The sequence below is a fragment of the Lathamus discolor genome, chromosome 1 (genome assembly GCF_037157495.1).
Source record: "Lathamus discolor isolate bLatDis1 chromosome 1, bLatDis1.hap1, whole genome shotgun sequence".
In the NCBI taxonomy this organism is placed as follows: domain Eukaryota; kingdom Metazoa; phylum Chordata; class Aves; order Psittaciformes; family Psittacidae; genus Lathamus; species Lathamus discolor.
In genome coordinates, this window is record NC_088884.1 from 63,849,896 (window position 1) to 63,868,257 (window position 18,362).

General features: G+C 39.0%; 1 protein-coding gene across 1 annotated transcript; it reads left to right on the forward strand.

Annotated features, from left to right (window-relative positions):
* The first annotated feature begins 50 nt into the window (after window positions 1–50).
* On the forward strand, window positions 51–17,658 carry PLK4 (polo like kinase 4). Its single transcript, XM_065674392.1, has 16 exons — window positions 51–266; window positions 1,068–1,163; window positions 1,909–2,004; window positions 2,492–2,606; window positions 4,276–5,305; window positions 7,393–7,493; window positions 8,939–9,315; window positions 10,053–10,157; window positions 10,543–10,645; window positions 11,449–11,598; window positions 12,501–12,631; window positions 13,367–13,458; window positions 13,818–13,959; window positions 15,629–15,769; window positions 16,190–16,296; window positions 17,023–17,658. Exons 1-16 carry the CDS (start codon window positions 237–239, stop codon window positions 17,120–17,122), a joined length of 2,916 nt encoding a protein of 971 aa, XP_065530464.1. The 5' UTR covers window positions 51–236; the 3' UTR covers window positions 17,123–17,658.
* The last annotated feature ends 704 nt before the right edge of the window (window positions 17,659–18,362 follow it).

The window sequence follows — 18,362 nt, forward strand, 5'->3', positions numbered from 1 at the left end:
CGCGCGCATGCGCAGCAGCGTGTGACGCAATCGCGTCAGACGTCGCCTCGACCTGGGGCGGGGGAAGTAACGGCGCGGTTTTTCAAAATGGAGGCGCTGGGGGCAGATAGCGGCCGCGGGGCCCGGGACCGAGCAGGCCTGGGCCGGGCCGAGCGGCCGAGGGTGCCGTAATGGGTAGCCGCGGCCGGAGCCCTGAGGAGAACTGGTAGCGGGACCCAGGGAGAGCTGCCGGCGCCATGGCGACCTGCATCGGCGAGAAAATCGAGGTGCGGAGCGGAGCGTCCCCCTGCAGCCTGCGGCTGCACCGCCATTTGCCGGGAGCGCGGGGCCGGTGGTGGGGAGAGTCCGGGCGGCGGCTCTGCTCTCTCTCGGCCGGTTGATCTGTGGGAGGTGGTGGCAAGATGTCGAGCGCGGCTCCTCCCTGAGCCACTCGCGTCCTCGCCGGCTGTGGCGGGGAGGACCAAGGTGCCTCCCGGGCTGGGCCGCTGGCCGAGCAGGCGTGGAGATTCAGCCAGCCCGCCCCCTGCCCTGGGGCTGTGGGGCCGTGTTCCCCCAGCTCCGACGGGGTGGGGCTTGGCCTGGGCGGAGCGCCCGCGGCGATGACGCCCGTTCGGAGAGCGGCAGCTTCGGCGGCGCGCGTTTTGCGCGGGGGTTTCGGCCGCCGTGGTGCTTTGTGCTCTCTGTGCGAGTGTTTGCGGGGCGGGCGGCGGTCGCTCCCCAGCCGCTGCTATAGCAGCGGGGAGCCCAGGCGGGTGTTTCTCGGTCCCCGGGAGCGGCGGGAGATGCGGCGGGAAGTTGTCCGCGCCGCCCTAGGTAGCGCGTAGTGCCAGAGCCAGTGCGGGCTGGCCGCCGTGCGGGGAGGAGGATGCGGCGCGGGGTGCAGCACGGCCCCGCCGGGGCCCGCCGCCGTTTCCTGGAGAGCTCCGTTCAGGTAGCCCTGGGGCGGCTGAGGGACTGCCCCGGCATCGGAGGTGCGGGCTCTCCCCAGTTTTTGTCGGGAGTTCTGCGTGGGAGGGGGGACAGGCTTCAAAGCTGGGTCTGACGGGCATGGTTTGTTCGTGCTGCAGGATTTCAAGGTGGGGAACCTCCTGGGGAAGGGCTCCTTCGCAGGGGTCTACAGAGCAGTATCCCTGAAAACCGGTCTGGAAGTGGCAATCAAAATGGTAAGGCAGCTAGCCAAGGGAATTTCTTGTTTTCCAAGAGACTGAACAAGGTCGAGGTTACATGATTGGCCATTCATGCCTGGGTTGCTTGTTTGCATGTAACTGATAATTAGATTAGGATTTGATCCTGAAAGATGTAGCACAACCAAATAGATTGTATTGATAATTAACATAAATGTTTACAGTGCTATTAAAAGAACTTAAGCTCAAATATTCAACCCTGGTTGGCCGACCAGCCAGCCCTATGGTTCTTATTAAGAAATTTGTGACCACAGAAGCTTCATTCAGAAGCTATGTGCCTGGAGAAGTCCTGGAAAAAATGCCTTAAAAATTTTCCCTTATTGCTGTGACAGACTTTGTGAAGGGAGCTTGTACATCGCAGGTGTTTTGCCAGATTTACTTGCAATCTATAATACTTAAGTTTAACCACCTTTTAACATTAACTATATTTATCATATCTGCCTGGCAAAATCAGAATCAGGTTTCTCTGCATAAGTATTTCAGGAAAATTCTTAATTAATATTGAAGGTGCTAACACTTGTCTATTTTCAGGAAGTTGTGTTTTCTCCATTTATGATACTTGTTTATGAAAAGCATATATGAGGTTAAACTATGTGAAAATTTGTTTATATTTAGAAGTTTTCAGGCAAATGTGCCTCGAACATGAAAAATGTCAAATCTGCTTGAAACTAATGTTTCTGTATCAGTGTTACAGTGCTTGAAAAATATTGTGATCCATTTGCAGATAGATAAAAAAGCCATGCACAAAGTTGGAATGGTACAGAGGGTTCAAAATGAGGTGAAAATACATTGTCAGCTAAAGCATCCATCTATACTTGAGGTAAGAATCATGTTTTTGTAGAAAAGGTCATATATGTGACTTGCTGGATAGTCAAAACAGTACATTTAAATGTTTTATTGTTTTATGTTAAGTTGGGGCTGTTCAGTCTGGAGAAGAGAAGGCTGTATGGAGACCTCATAGCAGCCTTCCAGTATCTGAAGGGGGGTTATAAGGGTGCTGGGGAGGGACTCTTCATCAGGGACTTGTAGCAATAGGACAAGGGCTAACAGGTTCAAACTTAAACAGGGGAAGTTTAGATTGGATATAAGGAGGAAGTTTTTTACTGTAAGGGTTGTGAGGCACTGGAATGGGTTGCCCATGGAGGTTGTGAATGCTCCATCCCTGGCAGTGTTGAAGGCCAAGTTGGACAGAGCCTTGGGTGGCATGGTTTAGTGTGAGGTATCCCTGCCTGTGGCAGGGGGGTTAGAACTGGATGATCCTAAGGCCCTTTCCAACTCTTTAACTATTCTATGATTCTATGTTCTAGCTTTATAACTATTTTGAAGATAGCAACTATGTGTACTTGGTACTTGAGATGTGTCACAATGGTGAAATGAGCAGATACATAAAGAACAGAAAGAAACCCTTTTCAGAAGACGAAGGTAAGATTTTTTTTTTTTCTTCTTCTATGTAGCTTTCACTGCATTAACCTTTTGGCTTACTCAGTATTTAATTTTAGTGAAGGAATATTTAAAACTGCTATCACTGAACCTTCTATAGCTTAAAATTTTGTGATACTTGATAATCTAGAGATTAAGTGCTATTAACGCATATATTCACTTGAATTTCTTCTTTTGGTTTTGTTTGTGCCATTTTACAGTAGTTTGGGCTATTTGGGGTTTAAAGAAAGAGTGATCTTAGAAGGTGGAAGTATGTAGAAGGTAGAGCTTGCCTTTGTACATTTCATTAAGTTGAAGTGTAGGTCAAGACAGGGAAGTTCCACAGAGGAATACTGGCAACTTCATGTCCACAGATCTGCTCCCTTTGAGCTGTACCTCTTCACCTCAGCATAACTGTGTTGCATGTCACCAGTTAGCAAACCTTCCAGATTATAGTTAGCCTTATGTGGTATTGAAAATATTTACTGTGTTTAAACTGTGTGTGGAAATGGAAGATAATGCACTTAACTGTGTTGCGTATGGCTAAGTTAGCAAGGAAATATCTAGTTTGACACTCCATCTAGAATTTTTGAAGGACTAGTAGCTGGGGAGAAATTCTGCTATGGTTTTACTTAAGTTTCTTATGGAAAGCCCTGAAATATCTGTCTTTCATTGACAGCTCGCTGTCAGAATAATGCTAGAAATTTATTTGGCTATGTTATTCTTTCGAATAGTGTTTTGAGAACTAAGTCTTGGAAAAAAAAATTAAATTTCACTTATGAATTTACTCATGTTTCATTTTCTTACAGTTGACAAAGGATTTCAGTTAGAACACAAGACCACTGAAAGCGTAACCACAATAGTTAAATGAACAGGAAAAACCCCAGCAAAGCAAGCTGCAATGTATAGTGTTTAAGGGTACAGCCAAACAAGCTGTTCTGGTTACAGCTGATCTGGACTCGGTGGTTATTGCCTCTACTGCTTTCAGACTTACCATAAAGCCTCTTCTTTTGAGGAGAGGTTTCTACTGACATTTGTTAGGCACCTGTCTTTGCCCACTGCTAAGAGAAGAAAGAGGGTTGTAAATGGTTTTCTCTAGAAAGGATGATTCTTAAAATTGCTGTAACTGCTACATCATAAATAAATTATACTGTTTCAGCCTGGATGAGGTTTTGTTATTCTTGCTGTAAGCTGTAACTCTTGAATATTCCCAGATTTTCTAATATAATTGAATGTAAAGGATATCCCAATATTGTGAATTTAGAACTTTTGAGACATTTTTATACTACAGGCCTTGCCAGTTTGCTAATGATAAAACAAATATCATCCAAATTGTCTTCTATATTTTTTTTAATATTTTTGCACATAGTGAAGGTGCTTGCTTTTGTGTATTTTCTGTTTCTGAAAAAAGTTTAGGCCAACTGAAAACATTTCCAGTCCTGTTTACATTATTATGTTAGCAATGAAACAAATCTGATTACTGCATTAAAGAACATGTTTTAATGAACTTAAAGTCATGCTATGTTGCTTAAAGGAAAAACCAAATTCTAGTCTTGTTAGCATGATGCTTAAATATCCTTATCAGCAAGGCCAATAGCAGACTTCAGAAAGTTACTTTCACTGCTTTGATTTCACTTACATGACTAAAACATCTGGCTTTGTGTTTTGACAGCCCGACACTTCTTGCATCAAATTATCACAGGTATGCTGTATCTTCATTCTCACGGAATACTGCACCGGGACCTCACCCTTTCTAATATCTTACTCACCAGTAATATGAATGTCAAGATTGCAGATTTTGGACTAGCAACTCAGCTGAAAATGCCTCATGAAAAGCATTACACCATGTGTGGAACTCCAAATTACATTTCTCCAGAGATAGCCACAAGGAGTCCACATGGACTTGAATCTGATGTGTGGTCTTTGGGCTGTATGTTTTACACTCTTCTTATTGGAAAGCCACCTTTTGACACTGACACAGTCAAGAACACACTGAATAAAGTAGTACTAGCAGATTATGAAATGCCAGTCTTCTTATCAAGAGAAGCACAAGACCTTATACATAGGTTACTTCGCAAAAACCCAGCGGATCGTTTGAGTCTTTCCTCTGTGTTGGATCATCCCTTTATGTCTAGGTGTAGCTCTGCACGGAGTAAAGATTTGGGAACTTCGGAAGATTCCATGGACAGTGGAAATGCTACCATTTCTACAACCTTCACAGGCTCTTCCAGCATCAGCACCAGTGGTTGCTTGAAAGAAAAGAAGAAGCTGTTAGTTGGACAGCCGCTCCCAAATAAAATTACTTTTTTTCCTAAAACCAAGAATTCTGGTAGTAATTCTTCGGTAGATGGAAGTGGTTCTTTTCATCAGTGGGGAATTCAGGGAAAAGAAATTGGCGTAACTGGCAGGGGAAGAACCGTGCAACTTGAAGAGAGACCACATTCGCGCTACCTCCGAAGAGCCCACTCTTCAGATAGGTCTGGCACATCCCATAGTCAGACTCAAGGCATATCAAATATTGTTGAGAGATGTCACTCTTTGGAGCTGCTTTCGAAGCCTAAAGTAGGAACAAGAGAAAATACAGAATGCTTTTCACCTGCAAACAGCTATACTGATATAGGAGAAATATTTAAGGAGAAGATTTCCAGTAATTCTGGTTCTTTTGAAGGACAACTATCTCCACCTGTAAAAGATGAACCACAGTAAGAATCAGTTTTTATTAAGATTAAATTTATAGCTGCCTTATCAAATGCATGATTTTTCTTCTGTAAGCTGTAGTTAGTGCCCAAAGTCCTAAAGCTTATAGATTAAGTATATCACATAGGAGAGAGCATAGCTGATGCTGTTGCAGGTTTACCTCTGCACTGTCCCTATCTTAAAGTTCATAAATACAGCACATCAGCTAGCTAAATCATGTATTTTATTTATCCAGGTAATACTCTATTATTATTTCTATGTGCAGCAAGTTGAGTATTTCTTTTCCCACAGTAATTGTATTAGCCTTGTTAATTCTTCTTTACAGAAGAGACCTAGACTAGGGTAGAAGGCATTTAGAGTGTCATTACCAATGTTTTTCTTTCTGCTCTGTTTGCTTTTGTGGGTTGCTTTTTTTGGTTGGTTAGCTGGTTTGTTTTTTTTTTTTTTTTCCTGTAATGATTAGACAAGGTAAAGGACAAACCCAAATTAAATACAAGATTAAGTGACAGATTATAAAACTGGTGTACCAGAAAGTTATCTTGGAGTGTTATTTTCCTATGGGACCCTTGGCTGTGTCTTCAGTTGTAGTTTCTGTGTAAAAACCTGACTACTTGCTGTATGTTGATGGACTTGCCCAGCTGATAACAAACCAATGCAGGTGTCAAACCTGCAAATGATGCTGGGATGCTTCTTGTGTTGTTGGAGGCCTCATCTTTGCCTCAAGGGCAACAAGAGCCCTTCTTTATGATAACTTAGTTGATGTTTGTTTTGGTTTTTTCCATCAACAGACAATGCTTTCTGGACTATTGCATATCTTAGTTCTTGCGTTTCTTTTCACGTTAAGAAGTGGTGACTTCATGTGATGGTTTCATGTGTCTTTCATTTTGCAAATCAGTTCAGGGAAAACGCAGATGAGCACTTTGCCTTGTAGAAAAAAATAAATGGAATGAGAGGTTTTTCTTGACTATTTGTGTTTGACATAAAGCTTTGTTCAGCAAGCTCAATGGACATGTGCATTCTTTCTAGTTTGAGAAATGTTTGATGAATCAAGAAATGATTTAAGGAAATGTTAACATAGTGCTCACTTGTATTCTCCATGACTCTTAGTAGAGGCATGCTGAATGTAAATATGACAGAATATTAATATAAGTATGGGGATTAACTAAATGGTAACTTATTTTCTATATGATTGATTATATGAAAGCCTCTTGCATCTATAGTTGACTTGAATGACAATCTTAAATGGAAGGTTTTAAGACCTAAATTATATGCTTATATGTGGGAGGGGCCGGGGAAGAACTGAGTCCTTAGTGAAGTAGTGATCATTGTGAGAAGAAAGAACAGACAAGGACAGGCTATGGGGATAGAAAAACTCACAGGAGTTTAGTGTGAATTTACAAGAGGTCAGTGGTCTGCGGTAACTGGTTTTGTGTGTATTTTTTATTCCTCAATATGTGGATTACAGTTTGAGTTTACCTGTCACTATTTATGTGTCATGGTCTAAAAAGCTGGTAAAAAAACCAAAACAAAAAAAAAAAAACAACAAAAAAAAAAACCCAACCAAAAAAAAAAAGCCCTTTGCAATTTTGGGGGTTTATTATATTTTACATAAACTCAAATTATTTTAGGTGATAATGTTGCCTATGTATTTCAGCTGCATATTTGTTAATGCTGAATGAGATCCACAGGGCATCATCCTTGTGTCTAGGCTGTGAATTAAGAACTAGATGCAGGAACAGCCACGGCTGTCAGCATTATCAATGGCTCTTTCTGTTCGTATATGTCAGTTCTAAGAGTCTACTAGTTAGTGCTAACAGGCTTAAATTTGTGCTAAAAATTAGTAATTAGTAATAACTTTAATTCCATTTGGAAACAGTTCTTTGGTTTTTTTGTTTGGTTGGGTTTTTTTAATGCTTTACCCAGTGAATATTTTCTATGAAAAAAGAATATGTTCTTTGCTGTCTAGAGCTGCAAAATGCCACCTATGTTTCTTAAATATTCTTAGTGTTGTGGTTTCTGCAGCTGCAACACTAGCTTTTGTTGTGCAAGTGTCTTTGTAATCTTGATTACATGTGTAACTTTTATTTTGCAGCTCAAATTATCTCTGCCCAATGAAGCCGCAGGTTGGTTTGTTAGAGCAGAAGTCCCATACTGAAACAATGCAGCAGTGGCTTGGAAGCATGCAAACAAATGGTGTGTTACTAATCAGCTGTGTATTTTTGCAGTCAAAAGTTGTATATTGTTGGAGATTTCTCAAATGAAAAGCACAGGAGACCCTAAACTGACTGGTCAATGAACAAAAAAATTGACACAGATGTTGAAAGAGGCATAATGATTTCCAGGATCAGTAATCTGTAGAATTATAACTAAGCAAGAAATATCCCACTTTAGAAAGCATTGCTCTGTTTTCTCTTTTCGTCTAAGCTGTCACAAATGGGTTTCCTGAGACAGGAAGTTGGAAGGTTTTGTAGCTAGGTGTTCCTCTTAAGCTGTTGTCTTGGTATAAAGAATTGTATGTAGCTGCCTTCGTAAGAGTGAAGATATTGTACGTTGAATTTGTATACTTAGCTTCCTAAAGTAAGGTCATTCTCTTTCAGTACTTTAGAAAAGGGAGGGACTGGGGGGAAGAGGGGAAAAAAATTCTTAAACAGATTCTGGAACTTGCCATAATTAGTCAGTTGTGACCTGAAATGTGTAAGTAAATACATGACAGAAGATTGTCAGGTGACTCAAAAGCACTGTTAATTTAGTAGTACAAATATGCCTTAAAAGAAAATGGGACCTCAGTGAATGAGAAAGATAATGAGGCTGCAGAAGGAGAGGTGGAGGAAAACACAAAAGACACAGAAGGGAAGGTGTTCTTTGTTCTGCATCATGTTACATCATTTACAAATAATGTAATTTAATCATAAAACTAAATCACAAATCCATTCTGAACTTTTTTGTTTTAATATTACTGGATTCCTTCCCTTCTGTCTAGAGGGAATGGAATAATATGACATACTGTCTGAATAATCCTATTTGGGTTTTTTGGTCCCTTCTCAACTGTCCTGCCACATGGCAGGAGGAGTGAGGAGAAAGTTGATGAAGGGCTTAAATGTCAAAATTAGGGAAGCAATTGTGGGAAGTTTAAATATAAAAACAGGGTTTTGTCTTTTAACAAGTGATTGGAAATAAAACAAGGGGTTTGGAACATTCATTTAATGTCTTGATTGCTAAAATCTCTGCTAACACACTCGTTAGATAAGCTGGAACTCAATGGTACTAGTGGTTATCTGAGTGCCAAGTAAACTTTAACCGATTAAACATTCCTGTAAACTAATTCTTGTTTAAGTATTTGAATTCAGTATGTTGTTTATAAATGGTTTTGCAAAATGAGTGGATATATGTTAAGACTGAAGGCACTCAACTGAAATCTAGTAACAGTTTATTTTAAGTAGCACTGGAATTTTGTTAGCACTGGTATTGAACCATACTAAAGTCATAGCCTAATGATATGGACTAAGGACTAAAGAAAGCCCATTCTCCACTTGAGCCTTCTAAGGTGATACTTTGAAAAGCCTTTAAAAACACAATACCATTTTTTTTCTTCTGACTGTGACTCTTTGAATCTACAATACGCTTTATGATGCTTTCAGTTCCACTGAGACCACCTGCAGACCTAATGGGAAATAGTAATGCACATGGAGGATTTCGGTATCATCTGGATGTGCAGCAAGATGCATCAAGAAATGCATGGAACACCTTAAAAGATATAAGGAATCACGATGCATCTGGTGACTGTGCACATTCTTTAAACCAGAGAAACCCAAAGAAATACAACCCTGGAGTTCTCTCTAAATCTGAGAAAATCCAGCCATCATCTTCTACATGTGCCCTTTGGTCAGCTTCAGAAGAAAACCAAACGTGGGGCAAAGAACCACCAGCACATCAGAAACCTACACTACGAAGTATAGTGTCACCTCTCAATGCTCATAGGCTTAAACCCATCAGGCAAAAAACAAAAAATGCAGTGGTATGTATCAGTTCTTAAATGGGAAACAACTTCATTATTAAATACAATGTGACTATCTCTTAAAAATCACTTGGTAAATTAAAAGCTTTTTTCTCAGAAAACTTAATGTAATTTTAAATTACATTATAGATTAGTAAGATGCAGTTTAGTTTTCGCATGTGGAATGTTTTTGGTCAGTTTCTGCAATGACATGGCGTTGCTTTTAGCTTTCAAGCAAAGAAACTGTAAAGTAGACATAAAAACTAAGTGCATATATACTTCCTACAGTCTAAAACTTTACTGCTTAGCTGTACAGCTGCATTTAAGATTTTAACTATGTCAAACACTTTTACAGGTTAGATAAATAACCAGATTAGAAATGAAAACAGTCTTGCTCTCAAGTGAAAATGTAAATCTTTCCTATAGGGCTGCTTTTTCCCATTGGGTAGGAAAGGAAAACCAATTCTATTAATCCTTACTGATCGCATAATTTTTTGGGTTAGTTCATTCCCTTTTGCCTTTTGTTCCATTTCTTATAGTATCACTTATCCTGTCGTTTTTCCCTCCCCCCCCCCATTTGTTCTTTTAAAGAAGAACAGAATAGGTCTGACCTGTCTGTGTTTGATTTGTCATTCAGGAAGCCCCACCCCCACTGACCAGGCTTATAACCTTCAGTCATGCTGAAGTGCTCCGTTTTAATCGCACTAATAGCAAAAGTAATGGTCGTGTTGTTAACTTGTATATTTAATATATTTTAGGTGAGCATTCTGGATACTGGGGAAGTGTGTATGGAGTTTCTAAAAGAACACCATTCACAAGAATTTGTGAAAGAAGTTCTCAGAATATCTTGTGATGGAAACATAGTGAGTATGCTTTCAATTTCTTCAGTGTTGTATAAAGGCCTTGGAGTATTCTGTTCTTTCAGAGGTCTTTTGTTCTCGTTTAAGTGATTATTTCCTTGGAGATGCAGTGTTTACATATGTACAGCTGTAAGCTCCTTTTCCCCACCATAGTACAGCCACACAAACGTAGGTATCAAGCAATTACTAACGAGCAGAATTGGACTTGACTTTTGCAATAGTTGAAGTATTGTTGAGAAACGGCTGCTGTTATATAATTACTTAGAGAAATAGGGCAGTCATGGTAATTTATGCTAATTAATTAAACTAGGACTTAATTCCTTAGCTGTTAACAGTAGGGAGTGCTGTTGTAAGCTGCAACTGTAAACATTTTCCCCCCTTTTTGTAGGTTGCAGTTTATCATCCAAATGAAGGAAGAGGCTTCCTTCTTGATGACAGACCTCCTGCTCCTCCTGAAGGCATCTCTATGTATAATTTTGACAACTTGCCAGGTAACCTGAAATTTATTTAAAACTTATGATGATGAATGCGATGTTTAAGTAAATCCTGTTTGAGACTCTTAGCTTTTAGCCACTACTTTTGAGATAATTGTGAAGATAAAACTTTCAGAATAAGGGTCAAGCTACAGTTTAACCTGGAATTGTATTTTGAAACTTCACAAGGAAGGATTTTAATTTATTTTGTGTGGAAGTTAAAAGAAGTCACCCATTTACAATGTAGCGTACTAAAATTAAATCTTTCCTGTTCTTGTTCATGTTGGAAGCTGCTTAAATAAGAGTGGAAGAAATGTTATCAAGTCATTTTAAAATCAGCAATTTTACACTGCGCTTCTTCATATCCATAACTTGGGGGAGAAAAAGGAAGAATATGTATTTGAAAGCATTGACAGAGTATTTAATGTAGACAGATGAAGAACAAATATAAGCTGACAATATCAAGTTCTTGAGGCAAGCAGATTTCTCTACTAACTAGAGATCAAAGCCAGGTTTTTACCTAAAGCCAGGAAGCCAACTGGACTACAGTATCTAGTTAAATGGTATGTGCAGCACTATATTGTTATTTAGGTTCTGAACTATGTTAACTAAAGCTATTCATGTGAAGCTATTTAATATGCATACTTTTCTAAAAGTTGCTGAAAATAAGCCTGTTTCTTTGAACATACTTCTATGAAGTACTTACATACTAGATAGGCAAAGGTTGTGAGTAATGCATATTTTCAGTTACTACTTTCCAAGCTGGTGCACAGGGAAAAGTCTGGCTTTTATTGAAAAGTTTAAAAAATTTTCTTTTTTAGAAAAGTACTGGAAAAAATACCAGTATGCAGCCAAGTTTGTGCAGTTGATAAGAACAAAAACCCCCAAAGTTACGTTCTACACAAGATATGCCAAGTGCATGTTGATGGAAAATTCACCCACTGCAGATGTTGAAATTTGTTTTTATGATGGTATGTATTCATTTTTGTAATTATGCAAATAGTTATAGCATGTTATTAAAGCTGCACTAAAATATTCCTGAACACTGAAAAATAAACAATTTGGGTTTAAGACGACTTTTTTGTCACTCTACCCTCATTCTAGCATCTGAGATGACTTTATTATTCCTTAGTTCCTCACTGATATCTTCTTTGGGGAATAAGTGTTGCAAAAGTGTCATTTAAATTACACCTTGGTTTTATTAATGAGCTCTTCTTTGCATCTGTATTTGATAGGTAACCTGGTTAGTGAAAGATGGGTCCCTACTCCCAAGCTTTCAGTGTTAATGAGGTAATAGTGTTACAAGGAACACTCGCTGGAGAAAGCAGTTGGCTGCCTTTTCCAACTCTGCCCTTAATAAACTTGACTGCACTGACAGTTGTTTTCTCACTATAGACTGCTGTCAACTAGTTTCATTTGCCACATGCTTAGATAAAACCCCAACATGATTTATGACAAAAAAACCCAGCTCTGTGATTCAGTGTAGAACTGCTATTGAAAGAATAGGTATCTCTTTTAAAACCATATTAAGATACAATAGAGCCTACTCTAACCAATTATTAGAGACGTTGGATTTGTCTCAGATTAGTGTTTAGAAAGGTAGCTTTTAAAATATGTAGTAAATGCATTATTCTGCCCATTTAAGTGGTGATCTTTGGCCATAGAGGACATTCCATTAACATCCCAGTCCCAATTTAAGTGGCTGTTTATTTCTGCTAGATATAAAGCTTATGAAGGAATGGTTTTATTCTTGCAGTAAGCAACTCTGAGATACACTTTAGTGGAGTAGAATGTAATGGCCAAGATACGTACTTTATAGATGCTGATATCTTACAAATTCACAGTCTAAGCTTTTACCTGTTGTTTTTCACAGGAGCAAAGATACATAAGACAGCTGGTGTAACTCGTGTGATTGAAAAATCGGGGAAATCCTTCACTTTGAAAGGAGAAAGCGAAGCAGGTTTGAAGAAGGAAATACAAGTTTATATGGATCATGCAAATGAGGTAAATTGCTTCATATAGGCCTTTTCCAGTACAAAGCAGCTTTCTGAGAATTCAGTTTCTCTTTCACAAATGTGCTTCTGATGTTGCTTTTCATAGTTTTCATTACACTAATGAGCAGGGATGACAAAGAGCAAATATCTATGTGGAGGTAACAGTAACAATGCCTCGTTATGAAGACTTAGAGGAGAGTCCTACTAGTGTGTAAAGCAGGTTTGTCTGTCTGGTGGAATGATTGAGCAGAACAGATGAAGCTGCCTTATACAAGTTTAAAAACAAACCCCTCCAAAAAAAAAAACCCAAACACAAAAACCTGCCAAGTGTCTGTCTAGCTTTCCTGCTGCGCTTTTCATCTCTTGTTTTATGGTGCCCAATTAGAAGTCACAAGAGTAATTTTTCTGTTGATGAACTTAGGAAACAGTAAAAATATAACACAAATTTCCTGTTTGGTTCTCCTGATGTTCTGTTACTTCCTGGACTAGAATTCAGGGGTCATCTAGTCCTGCTAAAAGGGGAGGACATGTGATTATTAAGAGCATAATTCCAGATATGCTGAAGTTATGAAGAAGTCTTGCTGTCGTATAGCTTTTAGAGTTGCCTCCATCATACATGAGTGCAGCTATTCAGTACCATTGAAAAAAGCGTTTCCTTGTGTAGGCTCACCTGCCTTACTAAACATGTATGAAATAGTTACTCTGTTCTCAATTAAAATCTGTAACAAACCCCTTCTAATTCCAGGGACATCGTATATGCCTTGCCTTGGAATCTGCTGTTTTGGAAGAAGAAAAAAGGAGTGCAAGTGTTCCATTTTTTCCAATAATTGTTGGAAGGTAGTATCTTACACTTGGAATATTCAAATGTATAAGTATTTTCTACTAAGCAGCCTAATGTTTGCAGAAGCCAGAGTTGCTTAACAGAGGCTTATAGCCACTAGCAAGATAAATATTAACTTGAAAGCATCTATGAACACCTTATGTTGGACCCGCAAAGCCTCCTTTGATACTAGGACAACATACACTTGTAGACTAAAACAGGGCAAGAATTAGCATGTGTAAAAAGAATTAAGCAGACCAATGCTGTCAAGTGCTTTCTACAGTCCATGGTAAACTGAAGGGAAAGCTACATCTCCTCACTGGTTTTAGTCCCTTTTGTACAGACCCTTTCCCAATTTTTCTCATTATTCTTCCAGAAAACCTGGCAATACTGAATCACCACAGGCTGTAGCACCTCCACTGCTGGACAATATCAACTGTGTAAAAGAAGCTGTGGCACTGGATAGAAATACAGCTGCTGGATCTACCCCAGTTCAATCTCCAAACTGTACTCCTTCTGTAAGTACACAAGAATATACAGTAGTGGACACTACTCTCCATCAGGAATTCAAATATTGCTAGTCTATTTGAACTAATGGAATTATGTTTGCATGGGTTGTAAGCTTTTATTAGCCATTTGTGAGCATATTGACTAGAAATGTTAACTTTGATTTCAACTGACTTTTGATACTTGGATTCAGGGTCAGCTGAAAAAAATCAAAATCTTCCGAAACTTTACCACAAATTCCTCATGGGAACATAGTTTGAAAATTGTTACATGTTGCATCTTCAGTTTATTTTGGACAGCACCAACATGCCCTCAGGCCTGTATATCACAAGGTAGTCACAAAGGATATTAGCACTTGAGGCAGCTGTTCTGAAATAATCAAGTGTTAGTGTGTACAAAAAAAGTGTAAGTGAAATGCACTTATATGTATAGCCAACAAGGCTTTGTGTGTAATTTCATTTAGCTGGTTTAAAAGACCCACCAAGATTCAGTTGCTGCATCACAGCCCTGGTACAACTTCCCTAGCTGGACTGAATTATATTGGGCTCTTGGCACACTGACTTTGTATCATCTTACCTTTGCTGAATTTATGTGGCTATGCATTTCTGCTCTTTTGATTGTGTAGCACATGTCCTCAGTGCAGAATCTGCCTGGTTTTGCTTGGCTGAAATGAACCAGGCAACTAAAATTCCTGTGGGTTTCAGTACTAGTATCGATTCTTACACTGACTTAAGGTTACCCATCACCAGAGTTCTAATTCAAGGGTTCAGTGTTCAAACTCATTCTTTGTTTGTCATATAGCAAACACTTAAGTCTTTGTAAGACTTCCACTGTTTGCTTTCTCTTCTAAAATACCTATTTCTAAGCAAAATATCACAATGGCTTGTTGCTTTTCCATGTTACTCTTGACTCTTTGTCAGTTTCTTGATACTTGAACTAGGTCTGTGTATGCTGAGGTGTACAGCTTGTTGTTTCTTTAGTTACCTGGATCCTGATCTCTTTCCTGACCAAGCTCTCCTATCTCAGAGGCATCCCCTGACTTGCATCTTGTCACTGAACCCAGACTCCTAAATACTAATAAGCACACCACCTCATCTGTCTTCTCTCTGACTATGGGAGGAGTAGTAGAACTTTGAAGGAAGCAGATGTGTTCCTCCTAGGCATTAGTGGTAGTGGTGTCTTGAAGTCCTCTGTTATTCTTAGTACATCACTATTGTCTCTGTAAACCTAGAACAGCCTTTGCATGTGCTGTGAAACTCTTGTATTTATGTTTCATACTCTAGTTTCCAATTAACAGCAATGTCTATATGTCTGTAAAACATGGTGGTCATCTGAATGAGAGCTACTGTGCTATTGGGCTGTTATGTGCTGAACACTTGCTGCAGATGGACAGTGTTTTTTGATAGTCAAAAAAGGAAAAAAATGGGGTATAAGTAGGAAACATCTGCTTAGGGAGGGTGATTCCTTTGAGTACAGGGAAGTGGTTAGGAAGATCTGTTGTAATACTGAGTCTTATGAAGCCCTGTGGGGTTTTCATAACGTAATGCTGCTAAGTGAAGCATGCAGGCTGAATCTGTCTGTACATATAGAAAGATTAAAACAGGTGGTAGTTGACCACTGTAATTCGTGTGTAATCAGTTGATACCAAGACTGCTAATACTACGTATTTCTGGGTTTTAGGTGGTGTCATTTGAAAAGCCTATGTTCCTGACTAATACTGTGGAAACTACATGCTCCTCTGTTCATCAAACAGAATGCAGCCCAAATACAGCCCAACTTTTAAAATCTGTCTTTGTGAAAAATGTTGGTTGGGCTTCTCAGGTGAGGAATACTGATAAAGGAGGGGAATCTGTTCTTTTCCTGTTAAACTTGAGATACATATTTTTAAATCATTAAACTTCATCTGGGAGGGATACATTCAGATGTGCTCTGGTACAGTTTACATCTGAAAATGGGTATGTGCAGAATCCTTCCAAATACAGATCTTGGATAAAGACCATGCTGAACTAGGTAAGTAGAAGAAACTAAAACAATACTGAAGTATCACAGTTTTTCTGTGGTGGTTATTGCCTGTTTCAGGAAGCCTGATTCTTGAGACTGTGTGAGACTGCATATTCCAAAGTAGTATAATGCGATCTTTAAAAGACTGACCACAAGACTTTAAGTCACTTCAATTATTAGAAAAATTCTAGGTATGTAGTCTTTTATGTCCTCAAATCACAATGCAATTTCTCTCATTAGCTGACCAGTGGAGCAGTATGGGTTCAGTTTAATGATGGATCCCAACTAGTAGCCCAAGCAGGTGTTTCTTCCATCACTTACACATCTCCAGATGGCCAGACAACGAGGTGAGTCTATTACAGCTATAAAAATAGTTGTTCACTGTCAGTGCAAGGTGGTTAGACGTAAGATACACTTGAACTTTATAGCTGCTATTAATTTTGGTTTGGAAATATTAGAACTTGGCTTTTCAATCACTTCTCAGATGATTAGCTTATATAAGCTCAATAAAGAGAAAAACCTGTAGTTTTGACTGAGCTCTAGATAAATAAATGAAAACAAAATAAAACCCAGCTGCAAATGCATCTACTTGATCTCCAGAGTATAGCCACTATTCATGTACAGTATTTAAAGGCAGGAGAGGGAGAAAAGCAAGGTTTTAATATTTCTTGTTGTTAAGAAACTGCCAGATTAGGGAGATAAGATGTTGACACTGATGCATAGGCAAAATTAGGTGAGCACTTTAGAAAGTGGGCACTTCCCATACGAATACAGACACTGAGTAATGTTTCCTCTGTGCAAAGCTTGAGACAGTAGGATACAGTCTTTTCAGATATTAGTGCATCTTAAATGTTGTTTAGATATTTTCTTGATCTGAAACACTTTTCAGAATACATATAGGGAAAGGGAGCCTGGAATTAAGCCTTCAAGCTCCAATTAATGTGTCTGGATATGCCTAAAATCTCTTTGATTTAGTGGCTTGCCTTTTTATAGACAAGTTTAAAAATAAACTGTCCAGATACAAAATATTTCAATCATCTAATTTTTTTTCTGTGCTTTATTTGCCTTTCAAGGTATGGAGAAAATGATAAGTTGCCAGAATACATCAAAGAGAAGCTGCACTGCCTGTCTTCTATTCTTGTGATGTTTACCAATCCAGCTGGTCCCCACTGATTAAAGCAATGCAGGTGTCTGGACAAAAGAACTTAATAAACTCACTCACTGACTTTCAAGTGATGTGACTGTTCTTACTCAGCTTACACAGAAATTCTTCCAAAAGCTGGTAAAAAAAGGAAAAAGAAAAAATAGGAAGGGCAGAGTTGCTCTGCTTACGTGTAACCAATTGCCTGTGAAGTTTCCTACAAACTTTTTTTTGCCTCAAAATGATGGATAAACCTGCTCAAGCAAAACTTTGAGCAACTTAGTTCTAGACAGCATCAACTTCTTGGAAATAATCTGAATCTGTTGGATTTGGGGTTTTTTCTCTTCCCACTGCTTACTGAGTGCCAGCAATCAAGGAAAATGCATCTGTGTGGATGAAGTGTTTGTATTTGTAAATAGCTTCTATTTTTTATGTCTTGCAAGTAATATATGTAAATATGTATATGTTTTATAACTGGTTTTAGACCCTTTTGTAGCAGCAGCTTTAACTTTCCTGCACAAGCATTTTATAAAAAAAAAAAAAAAATAAATGCAGTGGCAATTGTCCAGCTCTGTTTCATGTTCATGTGTGTTTTTAAACATTTTGCTTGACTTTATTACAAGTCTTTGATAAAGCAAGTACTGTGTATAGCTCTTATGCAGACTTTAAGGTTTTTTGCATGTACCTGTAGATACAAACATTATACATGCACATAAATGTGGCTTTTTAGAAGAAATGTTTTTGGTACGTTACTCTTAAAACAACTTGAGTTTTGAAGTAGAAAGTCAACCTTGCCAAGATGGGGGTCAGCACTGAATGGTAGAAGCTTGCATTTATCAACCACACTGATTATTTATTTTGACTTCAGACACAATCTAGTTTGATGTGCAAGCTGAAGGTACAAAGAGCTGAAGAATGCCTAAGACACAGGCAGTAGAAAGGCATAAAGGTTTAGAAGGAACAGTCAGTAAACTCGTACGAAACAGGGTGATAATCCACTACAACCAAGCCGCAGCTTAAACCACAGCTGGCCTAGGAAAATACAGACTACTCATGGCCAAAGAATTTAAAGCTTTGCTTTCTTATCTTAATCATGTAAACATACTAATGGGCCTCGTCTACCTTTCTTTTTGGGGGGGGGGGTGTTAGTGGAGATATTGTGTACTCTACAGCTACTCACTGCAGAGAAGAGGCTTGAATCTAGTTTTATCTTTAACCCTTTAAATAAGTTATAGGTGAAACAATCCCTCCAAGTACCAAAGCGTATTCTCT

What these genes read in the sequence shown, in the direction of transcription:
- PLK4 (XM_065674392.1), top strand. Translation starts at nt 237, where the DNA reads ATGGCGACCTGCATCGGCGAGAAAATCGAG. An exon ending in TATCTTGTGATGGAAACATA is followed by an intron (nt 10,158 to 10,542) that starts GTGAGTATGCTT and finishes CCCTTTTTGTAG; the next exon opens with GTTGCAGTTTATCATCCAAA. An exon ending in TTTCCAATAATTGTTGGAAG is followed by an intron (nt 13,459 to 13,817) that starts GTAGTATCTTAC and finishes TTATTCTTCCAG; the next exon opens with AAAACCTGGCAATACTGAAT.